Genomic DNA, 18,021 nt, shown 5'->3' on the forward strand with positions numbered 1-18,021 from the left:
CTTCTCTGTGTTCCTGATGTTACCTACGTAGGACAGGGAAGAGGTCAGATGTCAGCTTCTCTGTGTTCCTGGTGTTACCTATGGAGGACAGGGAAGAGGTCAGAGGTCCGCTTCTCTGTGTTCCTGGTATTACCTACGGAGGACAGGGAAGAGGTCAGAGGTCAGCTTCTCTGTGTTCCTGGTATTACCTACGGAGGACAGGGAAGAGGTCAGAGGTCAGCTTCTCTGTGTTCCTGGTATTACCTATGGAGGACAGTAGAGGTCAGAAGAATTGGAAGGTCACAATCAATAGGCTACTGTCCATCACATGAACTGAAATGTCACAACCATTGCTGTCACCAGGACACAGCATGTCTATGTGAGTGTGTACTTGTGAGTGCGTGCGCAGATGTGTGTGTGTGGGGGGGAGGGGGATAATACTGCATGTGTGTACAGTGCCTTGCGAAAGTATTCGGCCCCCTTGAACTTTGCGACCTTTTGCCACATTTCAGGCTTCAAACATAAAGATATAAAACTGCATTTTTTTGTGAAGAATCAACAACAAGTGGGACACAATCATGAAGTGGAACAACATTTATTGGATATTTCAAACTTTTTTAACAAATCAAAACTGAAAAATTGGGCGTGCAAAATTATTCAGCCCCTTTACTTTCAGTGCAGCAAACTCTCTCCAGAAGTTCAGTGAGGATCTCTGAATGATCCAATGTTGACCTAAATGACTAATGATGATAAATACAATCCACCTGTGTGTAATCAAGTCTCCGTATAAATGCACCTGCACTGTGATAGTCTCAGAGGTCCGTTAAAAGCGCAGAGAGCATCATGAAGAACAAGGAACACACCAGGCAGGTCCGAGATACTGTTGTGAAGAAGTTTAAAGCCGGATTTGGATACAAAAATATTTCTCAAGCTTTAAACATCCCAAGGAGCACTGTGCAAGCGATAATATTGAAACGGAAGGAGTATCAGACCACTGCAAATCTACCAAGACCTGGTGGGAGACTCTGTCCATAGGACAACAATATTGCACAAATCTGGCCTTTATGGAAGAGTAGCAAGAAGAAAGCCATTTCTTAAAGATATCCATAAAAAGTGTTGTTTAAAGTTTGCCACAAGCCACCTGGGAGACACACCAAACATGTGGAAGAAGGTGCTCTGGTCAGATGAAACCAAAATTGAACTTTTTGGCAACAATGCAAAACGTTATGTTTGGCGTAAAAGCAACACAGCTCATCACCCTGAACACACCTTCCCCACTGTCAAACATGGTGGTGGCAGCATCATGGTTTGGGCCTGCTTTTCTTCAGCAGGGACAGGGAAGATGGTTAAAATTGATGGGAAGATGGATGGAGCCAAATACAGGACCATTCTGGAAGAAAACCTGATGGAGTCTGCAAAAGACCTGAGACTGGGACGGAGATTTGTCTTCCAACAAGACAATGATCCAAAACATAAAGCAAAATCTACAATGGAATGGTTCAAAAATAAACATATCCAGGTGTTAGAATGGTCAAGTCAAAGTCCAGACCTGAATCCAATCGAGAATCTGTGGAAAGAACTGAAAACTGCTGTTCACAAATGCTCTCCATCCAACCTCACTGAGCTCGAGCTGTTTTGCAAGGAGGAATGGGAAAAAATGTCAGTCTCTCGATGTGCAAAACTGATAGAGACATACCCCAAGCGACTTACAGCTGTAATCGCAGCAAAAGGTGGCGCTACAAAGTATTAACTTAAGGGGGCTGAATAATTTTGCACGCCCAATTTTTCAGTTTTTGATTTGTTAAAAAAGTTTAAAATATCCAATAAATGTCGTTCCACTTCATGATTGTGTCCCACTTGTTGTTGATTCTTCACAAAAAAATACAGTTTTATATCTTTATGTTTGAAGCCTGAAATGTGGCAAAAGGTCGCAAAGTTCAAGGGGGCCGAATACTTTCGCAAGGCACTGTATGTGTATTTACAGACTTGCTTTGTATTGTCAGGGTAGACAAGTCTAGACAGCACAATGTCTAAGCGTTTAGCCTGGTAAATAGAATGTGTTCACAACCCTCAGACTCAGTTTAGTGGAGGCAGAAAGTATGGAGGGAGCTGTTGCAGTCCTAATGTGCTGCTTAATATTTGATACGGTAGACTTCAGGCCGAAGAGAACAGGGCTGAATCAAACAGGGACGGAACAGAACAGGCCGTTAAGTGTGTGATGAATGTAGAATGACATGAATTGTCTTCTAATGTTTGTTTTCAGCTATGGCAACATGTAAATTGATGTTATAATTGAAGGGAATAGGCATCTCTGTCAGGTGGAAAGCACTCTGCATTATTGTGTGTGTGTGTGTCTGACAGGTGAAGCGACACACAGTGAAATGGGATGAGGTTACAGAACACTTGCGTTTTGTTTCAGGATGTTGTATTGAAAGTGGCTGATATTGCGTTGATTCGATCCCAATTCGCACAGTAGAGGGAAGTGTTAACTAAAGGGGAAAACTAGGAAGTTGAGGGAAGTTCAATATCGTGCTCCCCTGCGAGGGCAGTCCCGGGGATCTGTGCGCCCTTGTGCAGTTTAGAGGGAATATTGCTAGTGACCATCTCTCCTTCTTGCTCTTAATCCAAAATGGAGGGAAGGTGGCTTTCACAGACTCCAGTCGCTCTGCTTTCCATAGTCCTCTCAGTGTCAGGGTTGTGACAGACCCTTGGCATGCTCGTTTAGAGTCTAAATGCAGAGTGAGTGGTGCATGGGGCCTGGCCAGAGTGTCCTGTATGTCTGAGAGGATCACTATGTCATTACCCACAGAGAGAGAACCTGAGTGGATAATTACAACAGCTCAGAGAGAGAGAGAGAGAGAGAGAGATATACAGAGAGATATACAGAGAGATAAACAGAGAGAGAGAGAGAGAGAGAGAGAGAGAGAGAGAGAGAGAGAGAGAGAGAGAGAGAGAGAAGAGAGAGAGACAGACAGACAGACAGACAGACAGACAGACAGACAGACAGAGACAGAGAGATATACAGAGAGACATACAGAGAGAAATACAGAGAGAGAGACAGAGAGATATACAGAGAGAGAGACAGAGAGATATACAGAGCTATACAGAGAGAGAGACAGAGAGATATACAGAGAGATATACAGAGAGAGAGAGAGAGAGAGAGAGAGACAGATATACAGAGAGATATACAGAGAGATATACAGAGAGAGAGATATTGTCCTCTGATGCTTGTTTTCAGCTATGTCAACTTGTTAACAGTTGTTAATTGGGAAAGTAGTTCTCTACCTGTTGTTGTGTTCTGTATTCTCATCCCATTTCACTGTGTGTCGCCTCATCTGTCAGACACACACACACACACACACACACACACACACACACACACACACACACACACACACACACGCCTATTCCCCCGTCTTCAATTATAACATTACTTACAGGTACGTGTCAGTAGCCAAAATGCTCTCTGTCGGCTGACAACTGTGCAAAGCTAATAAAGGACATTTCTACACCCCAGCTTTTTCCAATGACAGAGAACAGTCTCTCTATCCTCCTCCTCCTCTCTATCGTCCTCCTTTCTGTCCTTTCTGTTTCTGTCCTTCTGTCTTCTCGCTCTACCATCTTCCTCTCTGTCCTCGTCGTCTCTCTCTACCATCCTCCTCTCTGTCCTCGTCTTCTCTCTCTACCATCCTCCTCTCTGTCCTCGTCTTCTCTCTCTATCCTCCTCCTCTCTGTCCTCGTCTTCTCTTTCTATATCCTCCTCCTCTCTATCCTCCTCCTCCTCTCTATCGTCCTCCTCTCTGTCCTAGTCTTCTCTCTCTTTCCTCCTTTCTATCCTCGTCTTCTCTCTCTACCATCCTCCTCTCTGTCCTCATCTTCTCTACCATCCTCCTCTCTGTCCTCGTCTTCTCTCTCTATCCTCCTTTCTGTCCTCGTCTTCTCTCTCTATCCTCCTCCTCTCTGTCCTCGTCTTCTCTTTCTATATCCTCCTCCTCTCTGTCCACGTCTTCTCTCTCTATATCCTCCTCATTTCTGTCCTCGTCTTCTCTCTCTACCATCCTCTCTGTCTTCGTCTTCTCTCTCTATCCTCCTCCTCTCTGTCCTCATCTTCTCTCTCTACCATCCTCCTATCTGTCCTCGTCTTCTCTCTCTATCCTCCTCCTCTATGTCCTCGTCTTCACTCTCTACCATCCTCTCTGTCCTCGTCTTCACTCTCGACCATCCTCCTCTGTCCCCGTCTTCTCTCTCTACCATCCTCCACTCTGTCCTTGTCTTCTCCCTCTATCCTCCTCCTCTGTCCTCGTCTTCTCTCTCTATCCTCCCCCTCTCTGTCCTCGTCTTCTCTCTCTACCATCCTCCTCTCTGTCCTCGTCTTCACTCTCTATCCTCCTCCTCTCTGTCCTCGTCTTCTCCCTCTATCCTCCTCCTCTCTGTCCTCGTCTTCTCCCTCTATCCTCCCCTTTCCGTCCTGGTCTGCTCTCTCTATCCTACTCCTCTCTGTCCTCGTCTTCTCTCTCTGTCCTTGCCTTCTCCCAGTATCCCCCTGTCTGTCCTCATCTTCAGTCTCAACCATCCTCCTCTCTGTCCTCGTCTTCTCTCTATATCCTCCTCCTTTCTGTCCTCGTCTTCTCTCTCTACCATCCTCTCTGTCTTCGTCTTCTCTCTCTATCCTCCTTCTCTCTGTCCTCATCTTCAGTCTCAACCATCCTCCTCTCTGTCCTCGTCTTCTCTCTCTATCCTCCTCCTCTCTGTCCTCATCTTCTCTCTCTACCATCCTCCTATCTGTTCTCATCTTCTCTCTCTATTCTCCTCCTCTCTGTCCTCATCTTCACTCTACCATCCTCTCTGTCCTCGTCTTCACTCTCTACCATCCTCCTATCTGTCCTCGTCTTCTCTCTATCCTCCTCCTCTCTGTCCTCGTCTTCTCCCTCTATCCTCCTTCTCGCTGTCCTCACCTTCTCTCTCTATCTTCCTTCTCTCTGTCCTCATCTTCTCTTTCTATCCTACTCCTCTCTGTCCTCATCTTCTATCTCTACCATCCTCCTCTCTGTCCTCGTCTTCTCCCTCTATCCTCCTCCTCTGTCCTCGTCTTCTCCCTCTATCCTCCTCTCCTCTGTCCTCATCTTCAATATCTTCCATCCTCCTCTGTCCTCGTCTTCTGTCTATATCCTCGTCGTCTCTCTATATCCTCCTCCTCTCTGTTCTCATCTTCACTCTCTACCATCCTTCTCTCTGTCCTTGTCTTCACTCTCTACCATCCTCCGCTCTGTCCTCATCTTCTCACTATATCCTCCTCCTCTCTATCCAAGTCTTCTCACTCTATCCTACTCCTCTCTGTCCTCGTCTTCTCTCTCTACCATCCTCCTCTCTGTCCTCGTCTTCTCCCTCTATCCTCCTCCTCTCTGTTCTCGTCTTCTCTCTCTATCCTTCTCCTCTCTGTCCTCATCTTCACTCTCTACCATCCTCTCTGTCCTCGTCTTCACTCTCTACCATCCTCCCATCTGTCCTCGTCTTCTCTCTATCCTCCTCCTGTCTGTCCTCGTCTTCTCACTCTATCCTCCTCCTCGCTGTCCTCGTCTTCTCTCTCTATCCTCCTCTTCTCTGTCCTCATCTTCTCTTTCTATCCTCCTCCTCTCTGTCCTCGTCTTCTCCCTCTATCCTCCTCCTCTCTGTTCTCGTCTTCAATATCTTCCATCCTCCTCTGTCCTCGTCTTCTCTCTCTGTCCTCGTCTTATCTCTTTATCCTCCTCCTCTCTGTCCTTGTCTTCACTCTTTATCCTCCTCAAGTCTGTCCTCGTCTTTTCTCTCTATCATCCTCCTCACTGTCCTCGTCTTCTCCCTCTATCCTCCTCCTCTCTGTCCTCGTCTTCCCCCTCTATCCTCCTCCTCTGTCCTCGTCTTCTCCCTCTATCATCCTCCTCTCTGTCCTCGTCTTCTCCCTCTATCCTCCTCATTTCCGTCCTGGTCTTCTCTCTCTATCCTTCTCTTCTCCCACTGTCCTGCTCTCTGTCCTCATCTTCTCCCTCTATCCTGCTCCTCTCTGTCCTCGTCTTCTCTCTCTACCATCCTCCTCTCTGTCCTCATCTTCTGCCTCTATCCTCCTCCTTTCTGTCCTCAACTTCTCTCTCTACCATCCTCCTCTCTGTCCTCGTCTTCACTCTCTACCATCCTCCTCTCTGTCCTCGTCTTCTCTCTCTACCCTCCTCATCTCTGTCCTCTTCTTCTCTCTATATCCTCCTCCTCCTCTCTGTTCTCGTCTTCACTCTCTACCATCCTCCTCTCTGTCCTTGTCTTCTCTCTTTATCCTCCTCCTCTCTGTCCTTGTCTTCACTCTCTACCATCCTCCTCTCTGTCCTCGTCTTCTCACTCTATCCTCTTCCTCTCTATCCTAGTCTTCTCACTCTATCCTCCTCCTCTCTGTCCTCATCTTTACTCTCTACCATCCTCCTCTCTGTCCTCGTCTTCTCCCTCTATCCTCCTCCTCTGTATCCTAGTCTTCTCCCTCTATCTTTCTCCTTTCTGTCCTTGTCTTCTCCCTCTATCCTCCTCCTCTCTATCCTAGTCTTCTACCTCTATCTTCCTCCTCGCTGTCCTTGTCTTCTCTCTCTATCCTCCTCCTCTCTGTCCTCGTCTTCTCCCTCTATCCTCCTCCTCTCTATCCTAGTCTTCTCCCTCTATCCTCCTCTCTATCCTAGTCTTCTCTCTCTATCCTCCTCTTCTCTGTCCTCGTCTTCTCCCTCTATCCTCCTCTTCTCTGTCCTCGTCTTCTCCCTCTATCTTCCTCCTCTCTGTCCTTGTCTTCTCCCTCTATCTTCCTCCTCTCTGTCCTTGTCTTCTCCCTATATCCTCCTCCTCTCTGTCCTTGTCTTCTCCATCTATCCTCCTCCTCTCTGTCCTAGTCTTCTCCCACTATCTTCCTCCTCTCTGTCCTTGTCTTCTCCCTCCTCCTCTTCTCTGTCCTCATCTTCTCCCTCTATCCTCCTCCTCTCTATCCTAGTCTTCTCCCTCTATCTTCCTCCTCTCTGTCCTTGTCTTCTCCCTCTATCCTCCTCTTCTCATTCCTCGTCTTCTCCCTCTATCCTCCTCTTCTCTGTCCTCGTCTTCTCCCTATATCCTACTCTTCTCTGTCCTCGTCTTCTCCCTCTATCCTCCTCCTCTCTATCCTAGTCTTCTCCCTCTATCTTCCTCCTCTCTGTCCTTGTGTTCTCCCTCTATCCTCCTCTTCTCTGTCCTCGTCTTCTCCCTCTATCCTCCTCCTCTCTCAGCAGGTTATCTTTCTACATTTCTCTTTGATATCCTTCAGTCCATTATTTCTCTCTGTTTTGTTTTTCTCTTTTCTATCAGTCTCTTGTTCGGCCCTAATACTACCTCCCCTCACTCTCTCTCTCTCTCTGAGCTGTTGTAATAAGCCACTCAGGTTCTCTCTCTGTGGGTAATGACATAGTGATGCTCTCAGATATACAGGACACTCTGGCCAGGCCCCATGCACCACTCACTCTGCATTTTGACTCTAAACGAGCATGCCAAGGGCCAATCACAACCCAGACATGGAAAGCAGTGCAACTGGAGTCTGTGAAAGCCACCTTCCCTCCATTTTGACTAAGAGCAAGAAGGAGAGGACATGACAGTAGGCAGTAAATCTGTGTGTGCTTGTGATCGGATTTGTGGAGAGTGACAGTGGGCGACATTGTCCCACAGAAAGCATCCTGTATATCAGGGAGGTGTCAAAGTGTTTACTTGTATGTGTGTGTGTGTCTCTCTGTGTGTGTGTGTGTGTGTGTGTGTGTGTGTGTGTGTGTGTGTGTGTGTGTGTGTGTGTGTGTGTGTGTGTGTGCGTGCGTGCACAGGCTTGTATGTGTGTTTGTGTGTGTGTGTGGTCATGATGTGGTCCAAAGCGTTTACTAACCATTGCGGTCAATGGCGAAGGGTGTGTTGGAGGTGGTGATCTGGTAGTTACAGATCTGGCTGTACTGAGGAGAACAGTCCTGGTCTGTAGCCTCCACCTGCAGGATGTTGTCATAGATCTTCTCCTCTGTCACCGCCGCGTGGTACTGGGCCTCCCGGAACACTGGAGAGAACTCATTCACATCATTCACCTGGATGTGTACCACTGCCCTGTGGACAGCAGGGGGAGACAGAGAGGACAGGGGTTAGAGTGGAAACTAGTAATTCAAGGGATACCATATAGGGTTTCCCAGCAAGGTATTGGGGTTCCCTTCACCGCAGTAACTCTACTCTCAGCACATCTGATTTAGTTTATCATCAAGACCATTGGTTAGTTCAATTGGGTGTGCTGGTGGTGGAATAGAACATATGGAAGGCTGGGGGACCCAAGGACTGGGTTGGGAAATACTGCAAAAAGCAGTAAGAGCCGGTTGGTTGAGGCTTCTTTTATATGTTGCTATGGTTAAGGTTAGGGATTGTGCCTGAATTCTTTTGATGAGATTTACTTGAGATTTACTTGGGCTCCCGAGTGGTTCAGCAGTCTAGGCACTGCATCTCAGTGCTAGAGGTCTCACTACAGATACCCTGGTCTGAATCCAGGATGTATCACAACCGGCCGTGATTGGGAGTCCCATAGGGTGGCGCACAATTGGCCCAGCTTCGTCTGGATTTGGCCGGTGTAGGCCATCATTGTAAATAATAGTTTGTTCTGAACTGACTTGCCTAGTTAAATAAAGTACTTTTTTTAAACCTTTTTGCTCCCCAATTTCATGGTGTCCAATTGGTAGTTACAGTCTTGTCTCATCGCTGCAACTCCCGTATGGACTGGGGAGAGGCGAAGGTTGAGATCTAAGCATCCTCCAAAACACAGCCTAACCAAGCAGCACTGCTTCTTGACACAATGCCCACTTAACCCAAAAGCCAACCGCACCAATGTGTCGGAGGAAACACTGTATGCCTGGCAACTGTGTCAGCGTGCACCGCACCTGGCCCGCCACAGGAATCGCTAGTACGATATGGGACAAGGACATCCCTGCCGGTCAAATCCTCCCCTAACCTAACCTTCTGGCTAGTTAACCCAATGATACCAGGGTAATCTAATGCCTTCTGAGGAATAACCCTCTGGCTAGTTAACCCAATGATACCAGGGTAATCTAATGCCTTCTGAGGAATAACCCTCTGGCTAGTTAACCCATTGATACCAGGGTAATCTAATGCCTTCTGAGGAATAACCCTCTGGCTACCAGGATAAATACTTCTACTCATCAATTTTAGTAATTGTACCATATCAGAGCCACATTTATTAAACCCACAATGTGTTAATCAATACTTTTCCTCTGGTCATGTATAATAAATCAACTGATTGCATAATACATTTATTTATTGATTGATTGGCAAGAGGGTGATGGATTAAGGTCACAAAAATGTAATTTGCTGAGCTTGAAAAAAATACAAATAAAATACAAAAAATGACAACAATACCCCAGTGAGCTGTGTGAGAAGAGCACAACAGCCCTGGTATATTGTTTAGGATTAATAATGCCAATCATAATAACACTGACGTCATCCTCTTAGAGTCAGTTCCAAAGCCCTGTCAGACATCTGCCGGGCCAGCGATTCCACGTGGACAACAACAGGTGACAGCAGGAGGCAGGGGTGGGGAGTAACGGTTTACATGTAATCCAATGGTGTGACTGCTGTCAGCATCCAAAGATTATCCAACTTGAATAAACGCTTGGAGGTGAAGATGACAGCAGTGTTGTAGTCTACGGCGATACAGATATCACTTATTATTGATATCTAAATAGCGAGTTAATGTGAATCACACTTCTGCTCTCTCATTTAGCTATTTGCGCCTCACGGATTGTGGTTGTTGTGAATGTCTGTTCACAAATCTACATGTGTATTTAAATCCAATAATGATTGAATTCATGAAGTTTAAGCTGCCTATCAATCATTGTTTTTGAAACCAGTGGACAGCCAGTGAAAAATGTGTTCTTGCAACAGCTGCATAGTGTGGATCCCAGACTACGGAATAAAAGTAGGGCTTTTATTGCTCAATCGAATAGTCCTAATGGACACATGCTCAAACTTGTACACTTTTGATATACTTGTAGTTGCCACATCCATTGTAGTTGCTACATCCATTTTTGGACTCATATATATATATAGCCATTGATTCTTGAAGAATATAACTTATAAATGCCTCATGAGCTTAGTTCAACTCTCACACTCCATGAGAACCCAAAGTATAAGCTTGTTTTACTCAGCTTTTTACCAAAACAGAGGTGGGGCGACCGTTTTGTTAACGTTTCATCTGTGGATTTTCCCTTTAAACAGCAGCATATTATCAAGATGTCACCAACTAAAAGGTGAACAATAGGCCTATAACAAATGCAGAATATGGCATCATTTATAAAAATGTAAATAGCACTTTTCAGTAGTGTTCAAAGCATGCCACTCCATGATCGCAGCATTTATTTTTCAACTGGAATCAATGACCCCAATCAGTCCTCCATGACAACAAAATCATAAACAACAGATTAGGGCTGGTTAATAAATCTTTAGTTTTGGGGTCATGCTCAGGTAAAACTATTTGTCTTATCTATACTTCCATTTTTCCAAGTCCTATTCTTAACGATCAAAGCGTATAACATTTATTGGAATGACTGGAATTCTGATAAACTTTTTGTTTTTAAATGTAAATATTGAATTGAATCTTATTATTATATGTAGTAGAAAGTGATGGGTTAGAAGAAGCCTACATAACCAGCCCATAAAGTAAAATGTAACACCATATATGTCCAGCTATATAAACTTTAACATTGATTTATCCTGCAATAGATGTTGTTCAATTGGTAACATACATGTTTGTCTTCTTCTAATGCCTAATAATCTAAAAGTAATGGAATGTAATCAGATTACGTTACTACATTTGGGTAATCCAATAGTTATGTTACTGATTACAATTTTTAACAGGTAACTAGTAACTGTAACGGATTGCATTTAGAAAGTAACCTACCCAACCCTGATCATAGCCTATGGACACTTTGTTTCTTTCCATCTGAACACACACAAACACTTGCAAGTCTACACCCCCCAAATATAGACAGTACACACACACACACACACACACACGTGCACAATTATGCATACACACACAAAACAACCATTATAAATCAGACATCAACTGTGCTAACGGTAATGCTAAGTGCTATCCCCAGCAGTAACAGTGCCACAGCCAAACAGGGTAATGCTAAGTGCTAGCCCCAGCAGTAACAGTGCCAAAGCCAGACAGGGTAATGCTAAGTGCTAGCCCCAGCAGTAACAGTGCCAAAGCCAGACAGGGTAATGCTAAGTGCTAGCCCCAGCAGTAACAGTGCCAAAGCCAAACAGGGTAATGCTAAGTGCTAGCCCCAGTAGTAACAGTGCAAAAGCCAAACAGGGTAATGCTAAGTGCTAGCCCCAGCAGTAACAGTGCCAAAGCCAATCAGGGTAATGCTAAGTGCTAGCCCCTGCAGTAACAGTGCCACAGCCAGTCAGGGTAATGCTAAGTGCTAGCCCCAGCAGTAACAGTGCCACAGCCAGACAGTACTGTATGTAGCATCAGCAACAGAGGTGAGCAGTACATCCCTCTGCATCTTGTTCTGTCATATTAATGTGTCTCTCTCATAAGCATCTCCCCCTCCTTCCCAAGACACCCCCTCTGGACGAGGGCAAACATATGTTACACACCACTGGGGATCGGAGGGGAGTAGAGGAGGGAGGAAGGGAGGGATGGTTGATGGGATAAGAGTGGGGTGGAGGGAGGGATAGAGGGGGAGTGGCACAGGCACACATCTGCCTTAAAGCAGACACCTGGCTTCCTTTCCCTCTACAGTGCCAGTGAGGGTTATGAGAGAGAGAGAGAGACAATGAGAGAGAGAGAGACAATGAGAGAGAGAGACAATGAGAGAGAGAGAGAGAGAGAGAGAGAGAGAGAGAGAGAGAGAGAGAGAGAGTGTGTGCATGTGTGTGTGTGCGTGTGCGTGTGTGTGCATGCATTGGGCACGGTGCCAGACCATCTCCAGCGTCAAGCCATCTCCCTACTCCCTGTGTACAACACAACATAACACATAGTTGATGAAGAAAGATTCGGGAATAGACAAAGGGGCCTAAAAAGACTAAACTGGATCCAAATGACCAAGGGGTGCAGAAAATCTCACAACACCAAAAGAGTCTGTATTATTGAATTAAGACAGAACCCAATGGGGTCTTGTAGGCAACATGACAATATAGAGACCAATCCATTTCAGTCCAAAGGAAGGTGTATCTACAGTTGAAATCAGAAGTTTACATACACCTTAGTCAACTGCATTTAAACTCCGTTTTCCACAATTCCTGACATTTAATCGTAGTAATAAATCTCTGTCTTAGGTCAGTTATGATCACCACTTTATTTTAAGAATGTGAAATGTCAGAATAGTAGTAGCGAGAATGATTTATTTCAGCTATTATTTCTTTCATCACATTCCCAGTGGGTCAGAAGTTTACATACACTTAATTAGTATTTGGTAGCATTGCCTTTAAATTGTTTAACTTGGGTCAAACATTTCGGGTAGCCAACCACAAGCTTCCCACAATAAGTTGGGTGAATTTTGGCCGTTTCCTCCTGACAGAGCTGGTGTAACTGAGTCAGGTTTGTAGGCCTCCTTGCTCACACACACTTTTTCAGTTGTTCCCACAAATTATCTATAGCATTGAGGTCAGGGCTTTGTGATGGCCACTCCAATACCTTGACTTTGTTGTCCTTAAGCCATTTGCCACAACTTTGGAAGTATGCTTGGGGGTCATTGTCCATTTGGAAGACTCATTTGCAACCAGGCTTTAACTGATGTCTTGAGATATTTCTTCAATATATCCACGTCATTTTCCTGCCTCATGATGCCATCTATTTTGTGGAGTGCACCAGTCCCTCCTGCAGCAAAGCACCCCCACAACATGATACTGCCACCCCCGTGCTTCACGGTTGGGATGGTGTTCTTCAGCTTGCAAGCCTCCCCCTTTTTCCTCCAAACATAACGATGTTGGGCATTTTCTCCCCCCATCAACAGACCCCTGGGGGGGGGGGGGGGGGGGGTGTCACCATGGCAATTAATTGTAATCTACATAATAATTAACATTTCCTAAATAATGGACATTTTTGTAGGGTTTATTCGTACTTTTTTTGTAAGAGCAAATCAATCCTGAAATGTCTATGTGGAAATGACAAACTTTGAAAAATTTAGATTTTTTTTGTCATTGCCCTACACAATACCCCATAATGTAAAAATGTAATGATAAATGAGAAGCTGAAATGTCTTGAGTCAATAAGTATTCAACCCCTGAAATGTCTTGAGTCAATAAGTATTCAACCCCTTTGTTATGGCAAGCCTAAATAAGATCAGGACTAAAAATGTGCTTAACAAGTCACATAATAAGTTGCATGAACTCACTCTGGGTGCAATAAGTGTTTGACATGATTTTTGAATGACTCTCTCATCTCTGTACCCCACACATACAATTATCTGTAAGGTCCCTCAGTCGAGCAGTGAATTTCAAACACAGATTCAACCACAAGGACCAGGGAGGTTTTCCAATCCTATCTCAAAGAGGAAGGAAACCACTCAGTGATGAGGAAAAAACAGTTATTGAGGTTAATGTTTGTGATAGGAGAAAACTGAGGATGGATCAACAGCATTGTAGTTACTCCACAATTATAACCTAACTGACTGAGCAAAAAGAAGGAAGCCTGTACAGAATACAAATATTCCAAAACATGCATCCTGTTTACAACACGGCACTAAAGTAATACTGAAATATTCTTTGTCCCGATATACAAAGTGCTATGTTTGTGGCGAATCCTATACAACACATTACTGAGTACTCCTCTTCATATTTTCAAGCATATTGGTGGCTGCACCAAGTTATGGGAATGCTTGCAATCGTTAAGGACTGGGGGGGTTTTCAGGATAAAAAATAAACAGAATGGAGCTAAGCACAGTCAAATCTTAGAGGAAAACCTGGTTCAGTCTGCTTTCCACCAGACACTGGGAGATGAATTCACCTTTCAGCAGGACAATAACCTAAAACACAAGGCCAAATCTACACTGGAGTTGCTTACCAAAAAGACAGTGAATGTTCCTGAGTGGCCGAGTTACAGTTTTGACTTAAATCTACTGGAAAATTTAAGGTAAGACCTGAAAATGGTTTCATAGCAATGATCAACAACCAATTTGACAGAGCCTGAAGATTTTTGAAAAGAATAATGGGAAAATGATGCGCAATCCAGGCGTGGAAAGCTCTTAGAGATTTACCCAGAAAGACTCATAGCTGTAATCACTGCCAAAGTTGCTTCTATAAAATATTGACTCGGGGGTGTGAATATCTATGTAAATGAGATATTTCTGTATTTAATTTTCAATAAATAGGCATAACTTTCTCAAAACATGTTTCCATGCTTTGAATTCAGGCTTTAACAATAAAATTGACAGTCTATGGGGGTGCCAGAGGGTTAAATTCTCGGGCCAACTCTTTTCTCTGTATGCATCAATGATGTTGCTCTTGCTGCTGGTGATTCTCTGATCCACCCCTACGCAGACGACACGATTCTGTATACTTCTGGCGCTTCTTTGTACACTGTGTTCACTAGCCTCCAGACGAGCTTCAATGCCATACAACAAACAACTCTCCTTCCGTGGCCTCCAACTGCTCTTAAATGCAAGGAAAACTAAATGCATGCTCTTCAACCGATCGTTGCCCGCACCTGCCTGCCTGACTTAGAATATGTGGACATCTACAAATACCTAAACATTAAACATTAATTTAATTCAAACAGCACTTTTGTGCGTTTTGCCAGCAGCTCTTCGTTGTGCGTCAATCATTGCGCTGTTTATGACTTCAAGCCTATCAACTCCCGAGATGAGAGTTGCGCTAATATTTAATAGCGTTTCAAACATCACTCGCTCTGAGCCTGTGGTTGTTTCCCTTGCTCTGCATGGGTAACGCTGCTTCGATGGTTGCTGTTGTCGTTGTGTTGCTGGTTCAAGCCCAGGGAGGAGCGAGGAGAGGGACGGAAACTATACTGTTACACTGGCAATACTAAAGTGCCTAGAAGAACATCCAATAGTCAATGGTTAATGAAATACAAATGGTATAGAGGGAAATAGTCCTATAATTCCTATAATAACTACAACCTAAAATGTCTTACCTGGGAATATTGAAGACTCATGTTAAAAGGAACCACCAGCTTTCATATGTTCTCATGTTCTGAGCAAGGAACTGAAATGTTAGCTTTCTTACATAGCACATATTGCACTTTTACTTTCTTCTCCAACACTTTGTTTTTGCATTATTTAAACCAAATTGATCATGTTTCATTATTTACTTGAGGCTAAATTGATTTTATTTATGTATTATATTAAGTTAAAATAAGTGTTCATTCAGCATTGTTGTAATTGTCATTATTACAAATAAATAAATAAAAATCGGCCGATTAATCTGTATCGGCTTTTTTGGTCCTCCAATAATCGGTATCGATATCGGCGTTGAAAAATCATAATCGGTTGACCTCTATTCCAAACTCACATTAAGCATCTCCAATTCAAAATTAAATCCAGAATTGACTTCCTATTTCCCAACAAAGCATCCTTCACTCATGCTGCTAAACATACCCTCATAAAACTGACTATCCTGCCGATTCTTGACTTCGGCGATGTCATTTACAAAATAGCCTCCAACACTCTACTCAGCAAATTGGATGCCGTCTATCACAGTGCCATCCGTTTTGTCACCAAAGCCCCATATACCACCCACCACTGCGACCTGTATGCTCTCGCTGGCTGCACCTCGTTTCATATTCGTTACCAAACCCACTGGCTCCAGGTCATCTATACGTCTTTGCTAGGTAAAGCCCAGCCTTATCTCAGCTCACTGGTCACCATAGCAGCACCCACCCGCAGCAAGCGCTCCAGCAGATATATTTCACTGGTCACCCCCAAAGCCAATTCCTAATTTGGCCGCCTTTCCTTCCAGTTCTCTGCTGCCAATGATTGGAACGAACTGCAAAAATCTCTGAAGCTGGAGACTCATATCTCCCTCACTAACTTTAAGCACCAGCTGTCAGAGCAGCTCACAGATCACTGCACTGTACATAGTCCATCTGTAAATAGCCCATCCAACTACCTCATCTCCATACTGATATTTTTTTTCTCCTTTGCACCCCAGTATCTCTACTTGCACATTCCTATTCTGCACATCTATCACTCCAGTGTTTATTTATTTATTGCCTTACTTCCTCACGCCATTTCCACACACTGTATGTAGACTTTCTTTTTTTCTATTGTGTTATTGACTCTATGCTTGTTAATTCCATGTGTAACTCTGTGTTGTTGTTTGTGTCGCACTGCTTTGGTTCATCTTGGCCAGGTCACAGTTGTAAATGAGAAGTTGTTCTCAACGAGCCTACCTGGTTAAATAAAGGTGAAATAAAATAATACATAAAAAGAAATGTGGAATAAGTCGAGGGGTATGAATACTTTCTGAAGGCACTGGATATCACAATGCATCATGAAAGCTTATGCTAATGAGCTCTTGGCTCACATCCTCTTCGCTTGTGTGTAAGTGTGTGTGCGTCTGTCGGTATGTGTACAGTATGTATGTATGTATGTATATATGTGTGTGTGTGTGTGTGTGTGTATGTGTGTGTGTGTGCATGTATCTGTATGTGTGTGTGCGTGCATGTGTGAGTGAGTATTCATGTGTGTGTGTGTGTGTGTGTGTGTGTGTGTGTGTGTGTGTGTGTGTGTGTGTGTGTGTGTGTGTGTGTGTGTGTGTGTGTGTCGATCCTCTCAGTTGCGGGGAGGTGCTGCCATCCGTTGAGATAATTAGTCGTTCCCAAACCTCCGGCGCAGGGAGGTGAGGAACACACGGCTTTCCCAGAATCACAAGTGACAAGTTTAATAACCGTCTCACGACAACCACCGCATAGGCAGAAACATGGCGGCGTTAGAATGAGTTGTCTAGCTTAGCCCTGCAAGTCACTCTGGAGTCTGGACAACCAGGAGGTCAGGGGTTAACATCCTAGATGAACTGCTACTACATTCAGTGACCGGGGCATTAAACCTCCTCCAACAGCCCTCCAGCACTTAACCCATGTACTACATCTAGCACTCACTGCAGATGGTGGGAGATGGAGAAGTTAAAGGATGTGACACGTTCACACAGGAAGTGAGAGGAGTACAAATAAATTATGACATAGAAATACTTTGTGTCTGGGTACACACATTTACCATGAATGTGGTGGTGCTGTGATTCAGAACTAATCATGCATTTGCATAATTCTTTCGTTGGGATTTTAAAAAGCAGTAAATTGAAAACATTTCATCACACATGGTTAAAATGGACAAAAAAGGTTTAAAATAGATTTTCAGAATAAAGTGCTCTGATTCAGAATTATTGTTCTGTGGGACAATCCATCTGTGTGACTCAGTGGTAGTAAGAAGTGATGGAAAAAGTACCCAATTGTCATATTTAAGTAAAAGTAATAGAAATGTGAAAGTCAAAGTCACCCAGTAAAATACTTGAGTAAAAGTCTAAAAGTACTTGGTTTGAAATATACTTAAGTATCAAAAGTACATGTAATTGCTAAAATATACTTAAGTATCAAAAGTGAAAGGATAAATACTTTAAAATTCCTTATATTAAGTAAGTCAGACTGCACCATGTTCTTGTTTTTTAATTTACGGATAGCCAGGGGCTATCTCCAACACTCAGACATAATTACAAATGAAGAATGTGTGTTTAGTGAGTCTGCCAGAACAGAGGCAGTAGGGATGACAAGGGTTGTTGTCATGATAAGTGTGTGAATTTGACAATTTTCCTGTCCTGCCAAGCATTCAAAATGTAGTGAGTGCTTTTGGGTGTCAGGGAAAACATACGTAAAAAGTACAATATTTTATTTAGGAATGTAGTGAAGTAAAAGTAAAAGTTGTCAAAAATATAAATAGTAAGGTAAAGTACAGATATCCCAAAAAGCATTTAAAAGTATTTTTACTTAAGTACTTTACACCACTGGTGATA

At 43.9% G+C, this 18,021-nt stretch overlaps 1 protein-coding gene across 1 annotated transcript in view; it reads right to left on the reverse strand.

The window, feature by feature from the left end:
• Positions 1-18,021, reverse strand: part of LOC139385642 (calsyntenin-2-like) — a 483,955-nt gene that overhangs the window by 199,327 nt on the left and 266,607 nt on the right. Inside the window, exon 4 of the mRNA XM_071130874.1 lies at positions 7,886-8,094. Within this exon, the coding sequence (XP_070986975.1) occupies positions 7,886-8,094 (209 nt within the window). The remainder of the gene's footprint in view (positions 1-7,885; positions 8,095-18,021) is intronic.

The sequence above is a fragment of the Oncorhynchus clarkii genome, chromosome 27, assembly GCF_045791955.1.
Source record: "Oncorhynchus clarkii lewisi isolate Uvic-CL-2024 chromosome 27, UVic_Ocla_1.0, whole genome shotgun sequence".
Classification (NCBI taxonomy): Eukaryota; Metazoa; Chordata; class Actinopteri; order Salmoniformes; family Salmonidae; genus Oncorhynchus; species Oncorhynchus clarkii.